The 20,041-nt window shown below is 47.1% G+C and overlaps 1 protein-coding gene across 2 annotated transcripts in view; it reads right to left on the reverse strand.

Moving 5' to 3' along the window:
• The window catches only part of LOC135898283 (complement C2-like), a 240,593-nt gene that overhangs the window by 28,776 nt on the left and 191,776 nt on the right, over positions 1-20,041 (reverse strand). For both annotated transcript variants that reach the window (XM_065427150.2, XM_065427151.2), the window contains exon 15: positions 5,902-6,019. In XM_065427150.2, the coding sequence (XP_065283222.1) occupies positions 5,902-6,019 (118 nt within the window). The remainder of the gene's footprint in view (positions 1-5,901; positions 6,020-20,041) is intronic.

Raw genomic sequence — 20,041 nt, forward strand, 5'->3', positions numbered from 1 at the left:
GCAACCTGAATGTTCACCATGCCTAACTCGGAAGCGCATTATTTATGGTTGTCGGTTGCCATATCGTCACTTGCCGTCGAAGCGGCACAAGGCAAGTCGAAACGCTAAATACTAGACATCGGAAATCTTGGCACAGGCGTTCCTACAGCCGTCTGATGGTGTAGGATACATCAATTGGCAATAAATTCGGAAAGGGCAAACCGAGCTAAAGCGGTGAAATTTCGATATGGTAGATCTCGGCCCCGACGCAAAGGTTGGGCATTACTTCTTTTTGAAAGTATCTTAAATGGTATGATTGTAATGGGGGACAAGGGAGCAACGTTAGTTTAGCGTAAAGAAAGAATGCGTGAATGTAAACAAGAAGGCAAAAATGACGTCAGATGAAGGGGAAAAACCTGAAACGTGAGGAAAGACGAAAAGAAAGAGAAAGGAGAAGGCAGATTAGCGGGCTTTGCTGATAAGGACATGGACTGGTGCACACGCGTTGTCAGCCGAGCTCTGGTGATGTGAACGGGATTGATCAAGTGCCTGGACCGGAAGGGGGACTTCTGAGAGTTGACCAGCGACAGCTCCCGCTTTTAAGCCCCGGCTACGGTGTCGTGGCTCCACGGCCTCAATCCAGCCCCGTGAAGCCGTAGGATACGGCTTTACGGCGCTTGACTAAGCCCCGGAGGTAACCTTCTGGCCACGTCATCGACCACGTCCCGTGCCACGTGGGTCAAGGATGGATTGCCGCCACTGCAGAAGTCAGACACCTCAAGCGACCGCGACCGAGGCCGAAGTCTGCATCACGTCGGAGCTACAACGGCCGCGTATTGTGATACGTAGGACCGACTACCGCCATGCCGCAATGGTTAGACCGTTTTTGTTCTTTAGCCTAATTGAACTTTGACACTATAGCTCGGGTGTCGGTTTGTTGTGGATGAGTAGCGATCATATGAATTTCGCAGTTATTCATTGTAGTAATTGTTTATCGTTTTTTGCCGACTCATTTTTGTGTTAAAAGTGTTTTCTATCAGGTACGCCTTGTCTTCTGCCTGTTTCAAGAGCGCCCACATTCGTGGCAGTTGTTAAGCGTGCCGCGATTTACTTCCGGCCCTGTCACGGATTTTTGTAACCTTGAGATGGACTGGGACGAATATTAGCTACTTATCGTGAGCCGAACCTTAGAAAAAAAAAAACGGGCCACAAACTAATTGAGGATCAAAAGAAACGTATCTATGGCACTTGATTAACAGAACGTGCTGCAGTTCAGAAAGAATATGAAGAGAGGGGACAGCTCCAAGAAAAAGAGATAAACATGCTTTGACAAAAATTACATGCATAGAAAATGAAAGGGAGTAAGGGTGAGATAAAGATAGTCAGTAGGCGTGTCTACGCAGCAGAGTAGCATGATAAAATAAAAACGACAGAGGAAGTTGGCATATTAGATAGCACGCATGATGTCTTTAGGAGAAGCTCGTGACAAGGGAAGCGTTGCTGCAGAATGACCGGGATAAGACGACGACTAACATTCCGATCGATTTTTCGATACGAAGGTACAAGAGACAAAAGTTGCTTTACCTCGGGACAAAGTGGGTTTTGTAATTGAGGACTGTCTCAGCGATCTCGCAGCTCCAGAAACGATGATCAATGAGGGCATAAAAGAAAGAACTCATCAGTTTAGAGCATGTCTGCTGTTAAAATATCCAAGGAAGTTCTCACATAGCATATGGCAATACCGCGCCACCGCAGGAGTAACTCTAAGAAAGGGAAGACCCGCGTTCACGTTATTGAGAAGGGCAAACACGAGAACGAACTGTGAGCAAGAAGTTCCCTGTCCACTCGCGGGCAGGTGTAGCTGCTGCAAGTGTGGCTCAAGAGTGGACCACCTACAAAACGTAGCAGCGCCGACCGCGATAGATTTTACAGAAAATGCACACTAGGGGATGATAAACACATGGGAGAAGACAAGATTGAAGGAGCGTTGGGATGACCATAATATAGGGAAACTGAAGAAGTCGCGAATGAGCTACCGCTTGGTGGCGCTGCACACAGTTCATTGCAGCATATCGAATCGAAGAACAGCCCGAAGATCAGCAGAATAATTTTTGAGCATCGAGATGTATATATACAGGTGTTCAGAGGAAGAGCAGCAGGTACATAGAAGCAGAATCCCCTCACCAAAGAGTAAACCACTAAGGAAGAGCGATTTCAACTGCGAGAACTAAAAGAACGCCTGTAGATACCCTAATCGTCCAAGACGTGCAACACGTAAGTGGCGCAAGAAGATGCGCAGGAGGTTGAGAGCAAGATGCTGCAAGACGCGTGCGGCTGAGAAGATATGGTGATCAAGGGGAAAAAATATGAAGCGGGAGTTAAACCAAATCCATTAAAAATGGTTCAGGAAAAGGGTAGGTGTAGAAGAAAGAGGGAAGCACACAGGAAGCAGTAAAAGCTGGAAATGTTGAACGCAGTGAAAAATGTGGTGGAGCTGAATTACTGGCACAATAAAAAGGAAAGTCACTTAGGGAACGCATGCAGCAGTTGTCAGTTTTCAAGAACGTGGTTAGAAAGTGTTAGAAGAGTGCTTACTTTTAATGCAGATATTAAATTCCGATAACTATGGTCTTGTGTGAAGCATTAAATACAGTGCAAAATGTCTTTGAGAGAGAGAGAGAGAGACGAAAGATCTTTATTGAATACAGGAAGGTATATGGTAAATATTAGTACAGAAGGAGGTCTCAGAGTTTAAACTGCCGTGGGGATGTCTAAATATTGTCCACGCTGGTGTAGATAAGACTTTAATATCATATTTGAATTTAGGTTGTGCAATTTTTATGAGGCACCTTGGTGACAGAAAGCAAATGGCCCATTCTCAATGCAATATGTTGTTGTAGATTGTGTAGTTACGGTTTCTCTGCAGGACAGTAGTGTAAACGCCGTTTGTTAACGGCCCTCATTCTTGTAGGTGTGAAGTATAGCGACAATGTCGCATATAAAGCGAAACAAGATGATGTATAATTGTATGCTGCCGCGTAATGTCTTAACATTTGGTGCAAACATTTTATACCGTGTTGCAAGACAAGTGATTAGCAGCTTGTATTTAAAAAAAAATGTCTCAGAAAGGGGGCCTACAAGATGCGTTGCAAGCGACCCGCATGCTTCTCGTGTAAGCAAGATGAAGACGCCGGTTGGAAAATGAGGGTATGTATGAATATAAAAGAGATTAGAAAAATACAAAAGTCACCTGAAGAGAAAGAACACGAGGAAAGAGCAAAACAAAAGAAGTTAATGGAAAAGACAGATGAGTGGGGCATTGCTGACGTGGGCATGGACTGGTGCAGCAGCATCGCCCGCTGTGCTCTGGTGACGTCATCGGAATTAATTGGGAACCCGGACAGAGGGCAACGTCTCAGAGTTGGCCGGTAACAGCTCCAACTCCCGAGCCCCAGTTCCGGTACCATGGCAGTGCTCCACTGCCTTGGTTCAGCCCCGTGAAGCCGTAACCTGCCACTGGCCAGTGCCACAGAGGCAAACACCTGGTCAGGTCAGCGACCAATCGGATTACCGACTACGACACGTCCTGTGCCACGTGGTTTACGGATGCCTCGGCGGCAATCTGGGAAGTTGCCCGTCAAGCGAGCGGAGTTACAACGGCCGCGTCTTTTGACACGTCGCACTGGCTACCGCCATGTCGTGACGGTTGGATAGTTTTGGTTCTTTAGCCTATTGTGAACTGAGACACTGCAACTACGGTGTTGATTTGTGGCGCATGGCTGGTGCATGGATAAGAATTTAGCGGGTGCATGTAGAGTTACTCGTTGTACTTTTTGGTTATCGTTTTCTTTCGCTTACTTATTTTTGGGTAATGCGTGTTTTTCCACGATGTACACGTTCTTTTCTGTATTTGTAGAGCGCCTAAATTCGTGACAATGTTTTATTGCGATTAGCATTCTCAGGATTTTTGACACTTCCCGTTCTCCATATATGGCCGTGCATGTCTATCACCACTTTCCTGAATCGTCTTACTCGGTTTTTACTAAACTCGTGCACAAATTTCTGTTGCTATCAAGGGAATGCTACTCGGACGGAGCTTCTCCGCGTGTATTACTACGTGATGTATTCCGCCAGCGTTAGGGAGGACTTTTGTTTAGTTGGAGCAGATACTCAATCAACATATCATGCACGTGCGACCGTATCTCATTTGTCCAGACTTGGGGTAGAAAAACAGAAAAATTGGTCACAGTTAACACTCAATGGCGTATTTTGTCTTATTTCGCTCTTGCAAATGAGACGGTAATGTTTTCTTTTGCCAAGCATGAAGTAGCGTGGACTACGATGTACGATTAGCAGCGCTTTTGTGTGCTTGCGGTGTGCTGCTGTAGCTTCCCGTTGATTGCCTCAAGATGTTGTACGCAAGTATAGCTTGAGAAAGCAGTCGAGGCTTCATCAACATCTTTACCATTTATTGAGAATACGGTTTAGCCCGTATAGAGCACACATGTTAACCGAACGGACAGCGTCGTCATAAAAACGGGTCACATATCAGTGGTCATCCTATCAATTGAAGCTGCCCGGCTGGACACGGGACGCAGCGGCAAGACTTCAAGTGACCACGTCCACCTCCGTCGGTGGACCGCAACATATTGCCGCTGAACTGTGGTCACTGGAAGGCCCGGCAGCTGGAAGCACTGGAGTGCTGCAGGAGGAGCCGACAGACAAGACACGAAGTCACGACACAACCTCCAGCATGCAACCCTTTGTGGACCTGCACCCTGCTTAAAAGCCAGTAATACTTGCCTGAAGCCATTATTCAATTCCCAGTATTACATTTTGTCGACCCACTTTTACAGCAGTACCTTATGATTTCTATTTTCCTTTTGTAGTATGCAGTACCGACGTGAGCGTAACACGTATGCCGTCACGCGCCACTGCTATCTTCTTTGCTTTTATAAATCAGTGATTACCCTTTCACGTTACTCAGTTGAAGTTTGCATTATTTCTAATGCCTTGATTATTGTCGCTAGTTAGCTCAGCTTTGGTCTTTGGACCTATTTGCTAAGCTCCATTAACATAACATCGGCTCTTGTTGTTTTATAGATCACAGTTTCCTCAGCCTTCCTGCCATTTGGTTATGTTTTCACAGAAGTTTTTAGTGTGGTCAGCACCAGCTGTTCGAACGATGGCCGTGGCGCAAATTTTGCCACTTCCACGTGGTGTCATTTTGGCGAGAACACTTCGGGGGGCTTTTGCTTCTGTTTTGAGTGACGCAACTTCCGGTAGACGGGTTTTCCTTAGGGCAGCCATTTACCATGCCTAGTACAAAGTGCGACTTGATAGCAATGGCCGACATGAATACCGAAAACATTCTATTGATCTCCGGAGCAGCTGGTATCCTTTCACATGTATAACGCTGCAGTGATTCACCTATGAAAGTCGGCGGGCAACCAATGGAGTGTGAGGCCAGCACCTACAATGCTTGCCAACCCTGTTACAGAATAACGCCTCTGCCTAAGATGGACACTCATGGTCTTGACGGCCGCAGCCGTAAAGTAAGGACGCCCGTAATGGTGGGGTATTGCTGAATTTTTATTTTAACACGCTCGCTGCATGCCTAATAAACACAACTTGAGAATATAAATTCATGCACCCGTAGAAGCAGTGAAACATGCAAAACATGTAGAGCGAATCAGAGTTCTGAGTGAACCATGAGGAACGTGGAAAACCGGTAGCTGTTATATGCCTTCACCATGTTGGCACCACTCCAGGCCGACGTAGGTAAGAGGCGGACAAACAGAAGGATTTCTGAGGCGTAATATGGCGATACCAAATAAATAGTATTATGAACACCGAAGCTAAACGCACTCAATCACAATTCACATCGTAAAATTTGATATAAAAAGTAGAATGGTATCTCACCTGCACGTAGCCTCAAGTCCGTAGGCTGGTAAAGCTTTTGCTGATCGTGTTGCTGGTGCAGGCAGTGGGCAGCTGTCAGGAGCCATTTCTTGGCTATAATGGTTGCTCCACAGGCAACCTGGTATTGAACAGCAGCAACGCCATCTATTACATTGGCGTGATTCTTCACTAAAGACCGCACATGGCAGAGAATATCTATGTGCGACGCATGTTTTGGGGCAATGTGGATATACTGCCAAACATATCTTTGCATTAGGGCGAACAGAATTGAATTCCACATACTTGCATTATTTGCTCAGCAGTACAACACGCCTACCGCTTTTCTTCACAACTTAGCACACAGCGATTGGTAAACTGTTTTGTTACAGAAGGGTAATAAAAGTATATAAGCTCACATATGCGTACTGGTAAATTTCTCGTTAAACTCTAAAATATATTCTGTACAAGCACTTCATGAACAGATGAAGCGCGCAAATGTTTCTAGTACTCATAGCCTGCTGTAAAGAGTTTCAGTGGGAATGATAAGTTGTCATTAGTGTGGAAAAATGTTTACTCAATTTCCCTAGATCCTTCAGCTGCTTCATGCTCCCAGGAAATTGTTATTTGATTTATAAGTACATTGCAGAGCTCTCCTGGGGCGTTTGTAAGTGGGGGCTGTACACTATATACACACATAAAGGTCAAAATGCTTTAACATCCTAACACACAAATTGATTAGCGCAATAAAATGAGATCGAACCCCCGAACTTCTTAACATACACTATAGAGGAATGAGAGAAGCAATATCAAATAAAATTAAACAAAAGAACGCAACGAACAAAAATAGGAATAATACCTCGAAGGAAATATTGCTATTGAGATAAAAACAAGCGAAAGATTATCCCTTTCATGTAAAGAACAAGAATAAGAAGGACATATAAAGAAAACAACTATAGCAGAGGAGAACAGTGAATACGCCAAATGCGAAAGATAGGATTCAGATCAGACCGGTGTAAGAATTAAGGCGCGAAATATAAGGAGACAAAGCGGCACACATAAACAGGGGTGCCATATATATATATATATATATATATATATATATATATATATATATATATATATATATATATATATATATATATATATATATTGTTACGTAGTAGTGATGGTGAAAAAGGCAGCAAGACTGTGATTGACGAAACTACCGTTTTATTGGAGCAACTTGTGCCTTCAAAAGTACGCTACACTCCAAAAGCAACGATAGCAGCGAACACACTTGGCGATCGTCGAAAATCTGATCACCGGGTCCTGCGCGTCGGTTACATCAGTGGTCGAATGATCCAGAGTAATCGCTGGCACCCGCGTGTCTTCCACAAAGTTCTGCACCATTCGCGTTGCGCATACATGCAGTCAGACAACACTACCTTCGGTGACAGACAGCGGATGGAACTATCGACAACATTCCAGGAACTTCCTATACATTGCAGGCGCGTCATGCGCTGTGCACTAACATTTGTTAGGCGGTGAAACATGGTCACCCGTGAAAGATAAACATGTACACGTGTCAATACCAATCTCTTAAGTAGCATCGACCCAATGCTGCAAACAAACGAAAGTAATCAAACAAAACCAAAACAAAAAACAAAAACAAAAGCACCCGTAGCAAGGAAGCAAGAAACTAAGGAAGTTGGTCAGCGTGCGTAAAGCGGCTTAAGACGCACCAGTTGGGTCACTTCAGATAGTATGTGGCGCCGCTGTGAATTCCAAATACCGTCTGGAACGACCTCATAGTCCAGTTAGCCAACACGATCTATGATCTATGATCTTGTAGCGTCCAAGATAGCGTCGCAATAATTTCTCACTGAGTCCTCGTCAACGTATTGGGGTCCAAACCCAAACACGGTCGCCAGGCTGGTACTGGACGTAGCGTTGAAGGAGGTTGTAGCGTCGGCTATCGGCACGCTGCTGCTTCTAGATTCTTAGGCGGGCGAGCTGTCGGGCTTCTTCGGTGCGCTGGAGGTACGTAGCGACGTCAAGATTCTCTTCTTTGGTCACATGCGGCAGCATGGCTTCGGGAGTCGTCGTCGGGTTCCTGCCGTAAACCAGCTTGAACGGCGTGATCTGTGTTGTTTCTTGCACCACCGTGTTATCAGCAAAGGTTAGGCACAGGAGGACCGAGTCCCACGTCTTGTGCTCGACGTGGACGTACATTGCTAGCATGTCGGCGAGTGTTTTGTTCTGGCGCTCCGTGAGGCCATTGGGCTGCGGGTAGTAGGCAGTTGTCCTCCTGTGACTTGTCTGGGTGTATTGCAGAATGGCTTGGGTGAACTCTGCAGTAAAGGCCGTTCCTGTGTCGGTGATGAGGACTTCTGCAGCACCATGCCGCAGCAGTATGTTCTCGACGAAAAATTTCGCCACTTCGGTTGCGCTGCTTTTCGGTAGAGCTTTAGTGTCAGCGAAGCGGGTAAGGTAGTCCGTCGCCACGACTATCCACTTAGTTCCGGTTGTCGACGTCGCAAAGGGTCCCAACAAGTTCATCCCGATCTGCTGAAGTGGTCGGCTATGGGGCTCGATCGGCTTTAGTAATCCCGCTGGCCTTGTAGCTGGTGTCTTGTGTCACTCACAAGACACCAGACTCGGCATTTCTTGACGTAAAGGGAAACGTCGGTGATCAGGCGCGGCCAGCAATACCTTTCTCCTATCCTCGATAGCGTCCGGGAGAATCCGAGGTGCCCAGCGGTCGGATCGTCATGCAAAGCGTGCAATACTTCCGGACGCAGCGCTGACGGCACAACAAGAAGGTAGTTGGCGCGGAGTGGTGAAAAGTTCTGCTTCATGAGCAGGTTGTTTTGTAGCGTGAGCAAAGACAATCCGCGCTCAAATGCCTTAGGGACAACGTAAGTGTTCCCTTCCAAATATTGAACTACACTTTTTAACTCCTGGTCTGCTGGTTACTGTGTAGTGAAGTCTTCCGCGCATATTATTCCAAGGAAGGCGCCGTGGTCCTGGTCGTCTTCCGGTGGGGGATCGATAAGGGGCCGTGAGAGGCAGTCGGTGTTAGTGTTTTCGTCCAGACTTGTAGATTACCGTGACGTCATCGTCTTGCAGTCTGAGGCTCCACCGCGCCAGCCGTCCTGAAGGGTCATTTAAGTTAGCAAGCCAACACAATGCGTGATGGTCGCTGACGACTTTGAATGGCCTGCCATCTGGGTTTGGTGGGAATTTAGTTGCAGACCAAATGACGGCGAGGGATTCCTTTTCAGTCGTAGAATAATTGCCTTCCGCTTTTGACAACGACCCGCTAGCATAAGATAGCGCCCGGTCAAGTCCGTATTTCCTCTGCACTACGACGGCACCGAGGGCTAGGCTACTGGCGTCAGTGTGGATTGCAGTATAGGCGTCTTCGTCGAAGCGTGCAAGTCCCAGTGGCGACTGCATGGGTCGTTTCTGTTCTTGAAATACGTGGGCCTGTGGCGTTTGCCACTTGAACTCGACAAAACAATTAGTTAGATGTGAAAAGTCCTTGACAAAGCACCTGTAGTAGGCACACATGGCAAGGAATCTACGCACTGCTTTCTTCTCAGTGAGCTGCGGGAACTTTGCGATGGCAGCTGTCTTTTGTGGGTCGGGGCGTACTCCCGATTTACTGATGACGTGGCCTAGGAACAGAAGGTCATCGTAAGCGAAGCGGCACTTTTCCGGCTTCAGAGTGAGCCCTGATGACTTGATGGCCTGTAATACTGTCGCAAGCCGCCTAAGTTGATCATCGAAATTTCCGGCGAAGACAACGACGTCAGCCAAGTAAACAACATGGGTCTGTCTTTTCAACCGTGCTAACAACGTGTCCATGACGCGCTGAAACGTTGCAGATGCCGAGCTAAATCTGAATGGCACAACCTTGAACTCATTGAGGCCGTCTGGCCTGATGAAGGCAGTCGTTTTGCGATCTCTCTCATCGACCTTTATTTGCAAGTAACCAGACTTGAGGTCCATGGACGAGAAGTATTTAGCGTTGCAGAGCCGATCCAATGCGTCGTCTGCCCGTGGAAGGGGGTATACGTCCTTTTTCGTGATCTTTTCGGTCAACAATAATCGACGCAGAAACGTAGGGTTCGGTCTTTTTTGTTCACCAGGGCTACAGGAGATACCCATGAACTTTTCGACGGCTGGATGATGTCATCGCGTGCATTGCGTCGACTTGTTGCGTAATAGCTTCATGTTCTCGCGTCGAAACTCGGTAAGGGCTCTGGCGGAGTGGTCGAGCACCTTCTTCTGTTATTATGCGTTGATTTACAATTGGTGTTTGTCGAATCCTCGATGACGTCGAAAAGCAGCCTTTGTATCGTCGAAGACTTCCGCGCTTTGTCTGCTTACTCATGGGGAGACCTGGATTTATGTCTAAGTCTGGTTCGGTAACTATGGTAGTCGGGGTAGAGGTGGCAGAATCCGAGAGGACAAAGGCATTGTTGGATTCCACGATTTCTGCGATGTGCGCATCGTCGTGCCCTTACTATTGGCTGAAGTTGGTTAGCATCACTTCCGCCTTCCCTCCGTGGAGTCGAACGATGCATTTTGCGGAGCAAATTTCACGGTCGAGCAGTAGATGTTGGTCAGCTTCGATGACGCCTTCTACGTCAGCTGGTGTTTCCGTGCCGACGGAAATAGTAATGCTGGAGCGCGTCGGGATGCTCACTTGATCTTTGAGCGCATTCAAGGCGTGGTGACTGCGAGAGCTCTTCGGCGGTATCGCTTGATCTTCCGACAGCGTTATAGATTTTGATTTCAGGTCGATGATAGCGCCGTGTTGGTTCAGGAAGTCTATGCCGAGATTGACGTCTCATGAATACTGTTGGAGGAGAACGAAGGTGGCTAGGCTTGGTCCACTCGGGAACTACAATTCTTGCCGTACAGATTCCAGGCGGCGCAATGTGGTGTTCTCCAGTGGTTCGTATTTGAGGGCCTTCCCATGCAGTTTTAAATTTCGTCAACTGGGCGGCGATGTGTCCACTCATTACGGAGTAATCGGTCCCTTAAGTCCACTAAGGCGTTGACTGCGTGGCCGTCGAGCAGCACGTCGAGATCAGCGGTTCCTTGTCTTGCGTTACAGTTAGGTCTTGGCGTGAGATCACGGCTGCGTCGCGTTGACATGTGGCTGGTATATGGCGTCGTCAGGTCATGCTTCGTCGGCGTATTCTTTGCTTCCAGACTTGGTCGGGACGGCGGCGCGTCGTTATGTCGTCGAGATGGTCTCTTCGGCGTCTTCGTTGGCGGCGGAGCATCTTTGTCAGTTCAATGAACAGCAGCCGCACCTCCATCGGTTGCTGCTTACAGTTTTCCGGATATGGGCTAGCAGACCGGCCCCTGGCTGGGGCCGTATTACGCATTACGGTATGTTCGGCGCTGTGGCGACATCTAGCGGCCTGGTGATGGCGAATGGGACAGTGGCCGAGGGCTCCACTGAGTAGCGGCGAGGTAGTCGCCGATATCGCGAGGTCGTTCGGCAATCAGTGGTCGCGCCGCGTTCGTGGCTAACCCTAGCAGCCACATCTCCCGCTATGGGCATCGGCGGTAGACGTGACCCGTTTCTCCGCAGTGGTAACAGAGCGGGCGGTGGTGAGGGGCGATCCAGACGTCTGTCTTCCTCGCGTAGCTGTGCTGGCCGACGGGTCGGCGAGCTGGCGGCGGCGGCGGACTGTGGAACTCCGTCGTTATAGCGCTCTGGCGCGGGCGCGGAGTGTTACTTTAACGGCAGGCGACGGCGGCGTAGCTCATCGCTTCAGGCTGAGCCGGTGGCGGTTTCAGCTGACGTTCGGGAAGTTTGAGTGACCAGTGGATTTCTTCTCTCACGATGTCCGCGATCGACGCAACCTTAGGCTGGGCTCTTAGGAGCATTCACTGAAGTTCTCTCAGATGACCGCTCTAATGGTCTCGCGTAGGTCGTCGGTGGCCAATGATTGAACTTCGGCGTAGTTTTATAGGCTTGCGTGGCGGTTGAATTTCCGGTTCCGCCTTTCCAGAGTTTTTTCGATGCTCGTGGCCTCGTGAAGAAACTCTTAGGCGGTTTTGGTTGGATTTCATATTATTCCGGCGAAAAATTCTTGCTTGACGCCACGCATTAGTAGGCGAAGCTTTTTCTCCTCGGACATTTTGGGGTCGGCGTGGCGGAACAGGTGCGTCATCTCCTCGGTGAAGATCGCTATGTTTTCGTTGGGTACTTGTACTCGGGCTTCTAGCATAGTTTCGGCCCTTTCCTTACGCACGACGCCCGTAAAGCTACGCAGGAACGGCCCCGCATTGTCAGGGTCGACTCCCTGTTCTCAAACCACGTCTTGGCGGCGTCTTCTAAGGCGAAGTATACATGCCGCAGCTTGTCGTCGGAGGCTCGGTTGTTTATAGTCGCGATTCTTTCATAAGTCTCGAGTGAGGTTTCCGGATCTTCAGACGATGATCCTTGGTGGGTCCGGATGTTCTTGCAGCAGAATGGGGGACGCTGGGGCAGCCATTTGGTGTTCTTGACTTGGGCTTGGTCCCTCTGGTCTTCTTGGGAAGAGGTCCGTATTCCGGTCGCAATCCTTGCTGCCTACGGCTTGCTCGCTGGTCCTTGGCGATGTTGGTGTTGTCTTCTGGCATCGGGCTTGGATTGCAGCTTTACGGAGGCGTTCGGTACATGAACGCAAAAGCACCTCCACCAGATGTCACGTAGTAGTGATGGTGAAGAAGGCAGCAAAACTGTGATTAACGAAACTAGCGTTTTATGGGCAAACGTGGGCCCTCAAAAGCAGGCTGCACTCAAAGAACAACGATAGCGGCGAAAACATTCGGCGATCGTCGAAAATCTGAGCAGCGGGTCAAGCGCGTCGGCTTTTATACATCAGTGGTCGAATCTTCCAGAGGGATTGCTGGGACCCACGTGTCTTCCACAAAGTTCTACACAATTCGCGTCGCGCATACATGCAATCAGATTGCACAAGCTTCGGTGACACACAGCAGATGGAACCATCGATAACATTCCAGAAACTTTCTATACATTGCAGGCAGGCGCGTCCTGCGCTGTGCGATAACATATGTTAGGCGGTGAAACGTAGTCACCGAAGAAAGATGAAAAAGCACACCGTTTCAACATATATATATATATATATATATATATATATATATATATATATATATATATATATATATATATATATATATATATATGTGTGTGTGTTAGTCATAACATAAGAAGCCAACAAACTCTGACACAACAGATAACATATGGGAAATTACTTGTGCTTCATAAATGGAATAAAGAAACGATAAATTAATAGAAATTAAAGCGGATGAAAAAAACAACTAGCCGCAGGTGGGAACCGAACCCACACCCTTCGCAATTCGCGTGCGATGCTTTACCAATTGAGCTACCGTGGCGCCGTTTTCCCTTCCACTTTCTTCGGTATTTATGTGTCCTAGGTTGTGGGTTCGGTTCCCACCTGTGGGAAGTTGTTTCTTCATACATTTAAATGTCTATTAGTTTATGGTTTCTTTATTTCATTTATTGAGCACAAGTAATTTAGCCTATGTTGTCCTTGGTGTCAGTGTTTGTTGACTTCTTATCATATGACTAATAAAAACTCCAGCCCCTCGGTTGACCCCCTTCCTTCTCGTTCGTTTATATATATATATATATATATATATATATATATATATATATATATATATATATATATATATATATATATATATATATATATATATTTGTCGTAATAATCAGCATCATCAGCCTGGTTACGCCCACTGCAGGGCAAAGGCCTCTCCCATACATCTCCAACAACCCTGGTCATGTACTAATTGTGACCATGTCGTCCCTACAAACTTCTTAATCTCAGCCGCCCACCTAACTTTCTACCGCCCCCTGCTACGCTTCACTTCCCTTGGAATCCAGTCAGTAACACGCAATGACCATCGGTTATCTTCGCTCTTCTTTACATGTCCTACTGATACCCGTTTCTTTTGCTTGATTTCAACTAAGATGTCATTAACTCGCATTTGTTCCCTCATCCAATCTGCTCTTTTCTTATCCCTTAACGTTACATCCATCACTCTTCTTTTCATAGCTCGTTGCGTCGTCCTCAATTTGAGTAGAACCCTTTTGGTAAGTCTCCAGGTTTCTGCCCCGTACGTGAGTAATGGTAAGACACAACTACTATACACTTTTCTCTTGAGGGATAATGGTAACCTGCCGAAATTTTCAATGAAGCGTCGATAATATGCACACAAGCCCAAAAATTGTCTCACACTTTTCTTATCGGTTGGAGCGGGAAAAGCTGCTACGGCAGCAGTCTTCTCAGGATCAGGCCGAACACCTGCCGCGCTTACGACGTGACCAAGGAACTTCAGTTCCTCGTAACCGAAATGGCATTTCTCTGGCTTGAGTGTAAGGTCAGCCGATCGAATGGCTTCGAGTACATTCCGAAGGCGTCGAAGGTACTCGTCAAAAGTTTCCGAAAAGACAACGACATCATCGAGATAGACGAGGCAGCTTTTCCATTTGAGGTCAGCGAGAACGGTATCCATCATTCGCTGAAATGTGGCTGGAGCGGAACAGAGCCCGAAAGGGAGTACTCTAAATTCGTTAAGGCCGTCCGGAGTTACGAAAGCAGTTTTCTCGCGGTCACGCTCATCTACTTCAATTTGCCAGTAGCCGCTTTTCAGATCGATAGAGGAGAAATACTTCGCGTGCCTCAGCCTGTCCAGAGAATCGTCGACACGAGGCAACGGGTACACGTCTTTCTTTGTGACGTTGTTTAGCTTCCGGTAGTCTACACAAAATCGAAGTGTGCCATCTTTCTTTTTAACAAGAACGACTGGCGATGACCAGGGACTGCATGAAGGCTGGATTACGCCGTCTTGAAGCATTTCCTTCACCTGCGTTTGAATAGCTTGTCGTTCGGTCGGGGAAACACGATAAGGCTGTTGCCGTATGGGGGGCACGTCGTCATAGGTGATGATACGGTGTTTCGTAATCGATGTTTGACGTACCTTCGACGACCGTGCAAAGCAAGAGCACTGCAAGCACCTCTACGCAACTAATGTCGACGTTGCGTAGAGGTGCTTCAGCAGTGCCGATTGCCTCGGAAACAAAACACTCAGTGACATCGGTGATCGGGTCGGCGTAGGTGATGACAGTACCGGGGAAAAGGTGCCGGTGTTCGTAGCTGAAGTTGGTGACAAGAACCTCACAGTGGCTTCACGTGGTGAAGAACCTCACGAGGCTTCTTGCTACGCAAGAAGCCTCGTGTATTCACCGTGTATGAGCTTGTCACATGCCACTTGAACCACGACACTTGCACGCGGTGGTAACGTGACAGCGTCATCGATTACACGAAGAGATGCTCGAGGGTGGATGGTGTTGGTCGTCGCTGTGGCGCTTTTTGTCGAGAAAGTGACGAGACGTTGTCGAATGTCGATGATAGCTCCGTGCTCCCTGAGAAAGTCCATGCCGATGATTAGGTCTCGAGAACACTGAGGGAGAATGCTCAAACTGGCAACAAACGTAGAGTGGCGAATCTCTATTCGTGCCGTGCACATGCCGAGTGGTGTGACGATGTGCCCGCCAGCTGTACGAACTGGCATTTGATTCCAAGGCGTGGTCACTTTCTTCAGAAGGGTGGCCAGTTTTTCGCTGACTATAGAATAATCCGCTCCAGTGTCCACTAAAGCAGTTAATTCACGACCGTCAAGCAGTACAGGAATGTCCAAGGAAATTCTTTTTCTGTAATCAGCAGGTACTGTCGTCGTCGATGTATCGTCGGTCCGCGTACGCGTCAGTGGGGGTCCTTGAGAACGTCCAGACTGAGCGGCCTCGCCCCCAAAGGTCGCTGTGGTTAGTGTTCCCGTCGTGGGCTGGGCGACCGACCCTGCACCACGCTTGAATACGTACGGCGAGTCGGAGAAAACCGCCGCGGCGAAGGGGAGCGTGACTGGTGTCGAGCTGATGGAGATCCGTGCTGCTGGGCAACGTATTCTTCAATTTCAGGAGGATGCTGGCCGAACCTAGGTCGCGGCGAGTTCGCTGAGAATCCGCGTAGTCCGAGCTCTCGATAGGAGCACTGTCGGTAGACATGCCCAGCTTCGCCATAGTGAAAGCAAAGGGGACGGCGATCAGGTGCCCGCCACACGTCTGATTTCCTCGGGGCCTGTCGGTGGTCTTGGTAATACGAGGCAGCTTCGACAGGCTCTAGCATGGCCGGGCGCGCGGCACCAAGCGGGGAGGAAGGTGGGGCAGGTTGCCTCAAGGCTTGCGAATATGACATATGTGGGCTGTCATGTCTTAGCGGTCGAGCTTTCGTATTCAAGGGTGGTTCTTTTAGCGCATGCTGAACTTCGTCACGGAGAACACTGGACAAGGAGCTGAGCGTCGGCTGTGAAGATACCGACAGTTTCTGGAGTTCTTCGCGGATCACGGAACGAATGAGCTCTCGAAAGAAATCGAAGTGACCCCCGAGAGCTCCGAAGAAGTGCGTAGGTGAGGCAGTGTTCACTTGACGTGCGTATGATTGTGTCCGCTGGCGAAGAGTCCGCTCCATGGTGATGGCCTCGGAAAGAAATTCAGACACAGTCTTGGGAGGACTGCGCACGAGACCGCCGAACAGCTGCTCTTTCACTCCGAGCATCAGGTACCGCACCTTCTTTTCTTCCGACATGCTGGGGTCGGCTCGTCCAAAGAGACGCGTCATGTCCTCGACGTACATTGCGACACTCTCGTTCGGCATTTGTATACGGGACTGGAGATCACGCTCAGCTCGCTCTCGGCGATCAGGGCTCCCATACGTCTCAAGAATCCGCCGTTTGAATTCTGCCCATGAAGTTAAGGCATCTGCACGGTTCTCGTACCATACACGTGCGCCAGCGTTAAAGCTGAAATAGACATTTTTCAGCTTGTCTGCGTCATCCCACTTGTTGAACGCGGCAACACGTTCATAGTGCAACAGCTAATTTTCAACGTCCTCATGTATGGCGCCGTGGAAGGGATTCGGCGTTCGCGGATTGAATAGCGTACAATGAATCGGCGTTGTGCCTTCCATACCGGTTGGGGTGGTCGGAGCTGCCATTTTCTCTGGGAGGAGTCCAAACTCAGGGGCTTGTCCACGGATCCTTCTGCTGGCACGGTGTACAGGCGTAACCACCGGTACGGGGCTGTAGCTCCTGCTGCCCGGAGGGGTTTGGTGCATAGATTAGATTACCCAGCACCTCCACCAGTTTGTCAGGCGCTAAGGCAAGAATAAGCAGCAGTATCAGCAGCCAGACACGAAAATGTCAGACACAAGGAGGACAGTTCACCAGCTGGCGCAAGATCCTTGACTTCGTCGTCTTCAATCACCGTTTTTGCTGGGCACGCGACGCTGGCTCAAAACACCAGGTGACAATATATATATATATATATATATATATATATATATATATATATATATATATATATATATATAGTTATGATTGGGGAAATCACGCTAGCCCCGGTAGTTAAATGAAGGAGAGTACGACGTACGTTCAATAAGCAGAGTTAAGCAGAGTATATTTGACTGACGTTACGGCTGGTGGACCAGCTTTTGTCACCTTGATTAAGGCTGGTCCACCAGCCTGAACGTCAGTCAAATATACTGTGCTTATTGAACGTACGTCGTACTCTTCTTCTTCATATATAATGAAGAACATACTATATAACAATAGCCTAATGTATCAATGTCACTGTACACGCACGCGTCGCTTAAATTGTTATGCAGTCTGCGTCAAGCTCAGAAAGTGGGATTAAGGTGCAGAGAAGATGTCCTATTCGCGTGAATCGATTCGTGCTACACTGATAAAACATCAGTGATCACGACCACTGATAAAGTGAAAAATAATGTTTTATTTGAGTTTTCCTGGATGCATATCTATTTTATGTGCAATCAACCGGCTCTGTCGTTTCTGAATGGCTTCTAACGTGCTGATAAGACATTATTGATGGGGTAATCAAACTGAGAAGGTGAACTTAAGTGGAGCATAAATTAAAACGAGAAAAGCCAGTTGATGCACACTAGAGGGAGAATTATGTAGGTTAGGGCGTTGAGAAACTAAAGACCTTGATATGTTAGCACAGAGTAAAGTTATATATGCAAACTATTAAAGATTCGGCTTTCAATTGGTGCCTAGGTTCTTGTAGTGCGAGGTGCCTTCTAAAATGTTATGAGTTTCAAATACTCTGCTAGACTTATGAATTTTTCAGCTGAAGGTGACAAGTTTGCATTTTGAAACGTTTAAAATCATTAACCAGGTTTAACACTACTAACCAATACGCTCAATATAGTATTGAAGGCCGAGAAGGTCGCCATTGTAAATTGAACCGTATAAAAAATTATGATAAGGAATTAAGGACAAGGAACACCTTTCTGAAAAAAACCTTCTGTGTCCCCAGTCCGCCAATAAGTAAAGGGGTCATGGGACTACTCAAGCTGCCAATAAGCAGCTTTTACCTTGGTCGCCTCCATTTACTTGTATGTAGGCCGAAATAAAATGCAATGAAATGAAATATACGCATATATGCAGTATATTCACTGTACATACAAATTATATACAAATCATTCTATAGAAAACTATGCTGTCATATTCCTGATGCAATCAAAGACTGTTCCAGACCATTATCGTAGTGTTGTTACCGCAGCCGCCGGTGACGAACGGTCCACCCGGCAACATCCAGACAACGTAAAACTTTGTTGCAGTTCTAACTTTTAACGGGTCAACTTTTAACTTTAACATCGGTTTACAACCCAGTCTAGCATGCTGTCTTCTATACATAACGACACAAAACATAGAGATATTCGTTAAAACAGACGTTTGGGCGTGTTGCTATGACATATTTGAAGCGGAACAGCGCGGGTTTCATGGGGACAAGCAGGGAGAAACGACACGGACAAGCGGTGACTTCCAACGGAAGATTATTGCTTGGAACGAAGAACGAAGAAACACGAGTGTAAATATTACAAGCTCATTCATTAGCTTCAAGTGCATGTCATGAAAATGAGGATAGAGTTTCCAGGCAAATATTTATTTGAATAGTTGCGGACTGGCACCATATCGTTATCTTCCAGACTGTGGTTAACTTTCCAATAATAGTGACTATCTCAAGAAGCTTAGATATACTTGATACTGATGCTTGCAACACTTTAAAAAACTGGAGCTGATATTGGCAGTACGAGAAGGAGATACTTTAAGGATTTCCAATACTTAAGAAATAACATAGAGCGTATTATTTAATCCGGTATTACAGGAAGGTGAAAGTCATCATCGCAACTGAAAGCAGACGATAAGAGGAGTTGAAGCATATGGACAATTTGCGTCGATTAAAAGGTTTTGTTTTCATCGTGCAAGGATATCTATAGGGATGTGGGAATAGTTATCTTTGAGACCGGATCGAATACGAATTGAATGGTACCAGAAGCAATTTGAATAGAATATCGAATAGGTTTTAATGATGAACAGCCGTTATCAGAAATATTATAAGTCGATGTTCACCTATCCTAAAGTTAGCAAGTGACCGTCATTACTTATTATGTAACGTTGTACATTAAAATCACGAACAGAGCCTTAGGCGCAAGCAGGTTTTATCTTCGCATGAAGATGACTCCTTGAGAGAGTGCGAATGATTGCTGTATCGGCTGTAAAGTAGAGCTCCCCCAGCGAGCTAGCCTCTAGGGTCAAAATTTACCATGCATTTACTCGAATTTTATGTAGTATGTTAGGGCGCATTTCACGTTTGAAATGTTGGAAAAGTATTGAAAAAAAATATTGGAATTTACGAATAGTGACTGTCGCAGAACTAATCGAAGTGGACTCTATTCTATCCGTTATTTCCACGCCCCTGCAATCTAGTGACTGTAGCAATCAGGGCTTATGAATTCTGAGTTCTCCTTAGGTTTAGTCCTCAGTCTTGTCAAAAAAACTATTGCGTGGGAGCAGCTACTGCGTAAGAGCCCATTTTAAGGTATTCTTCATACTTGTCCCAAACATACCTCGAACAAGAATTTTTTGCTCTCCTATAAATACGCTTCTCTACACTTCTGAGACGGCGCACAGCCTTGGTAAACGACGACATAGTTTTATAAATACTTACCGTTATCAAAAGCTCTTACTATATTGATATTATTCA

Source organism: Dermacentor albipictus, chromosome 5, assembly GCF_038994185.2.
Source record: "Dermacentor albipictus isolate Rhodes 1998 colony chromosome 5, USDA_Dalb.pri_finalv2, whole genome shotgun sequence".
Taxonomy (NCBI): domain Eukaryota; kingdom Metazoa; phylum Arthropoda; class Arachnida; order Ixodida; family Ixodidae; genus Dermacentor; species Dermacentor albipictus.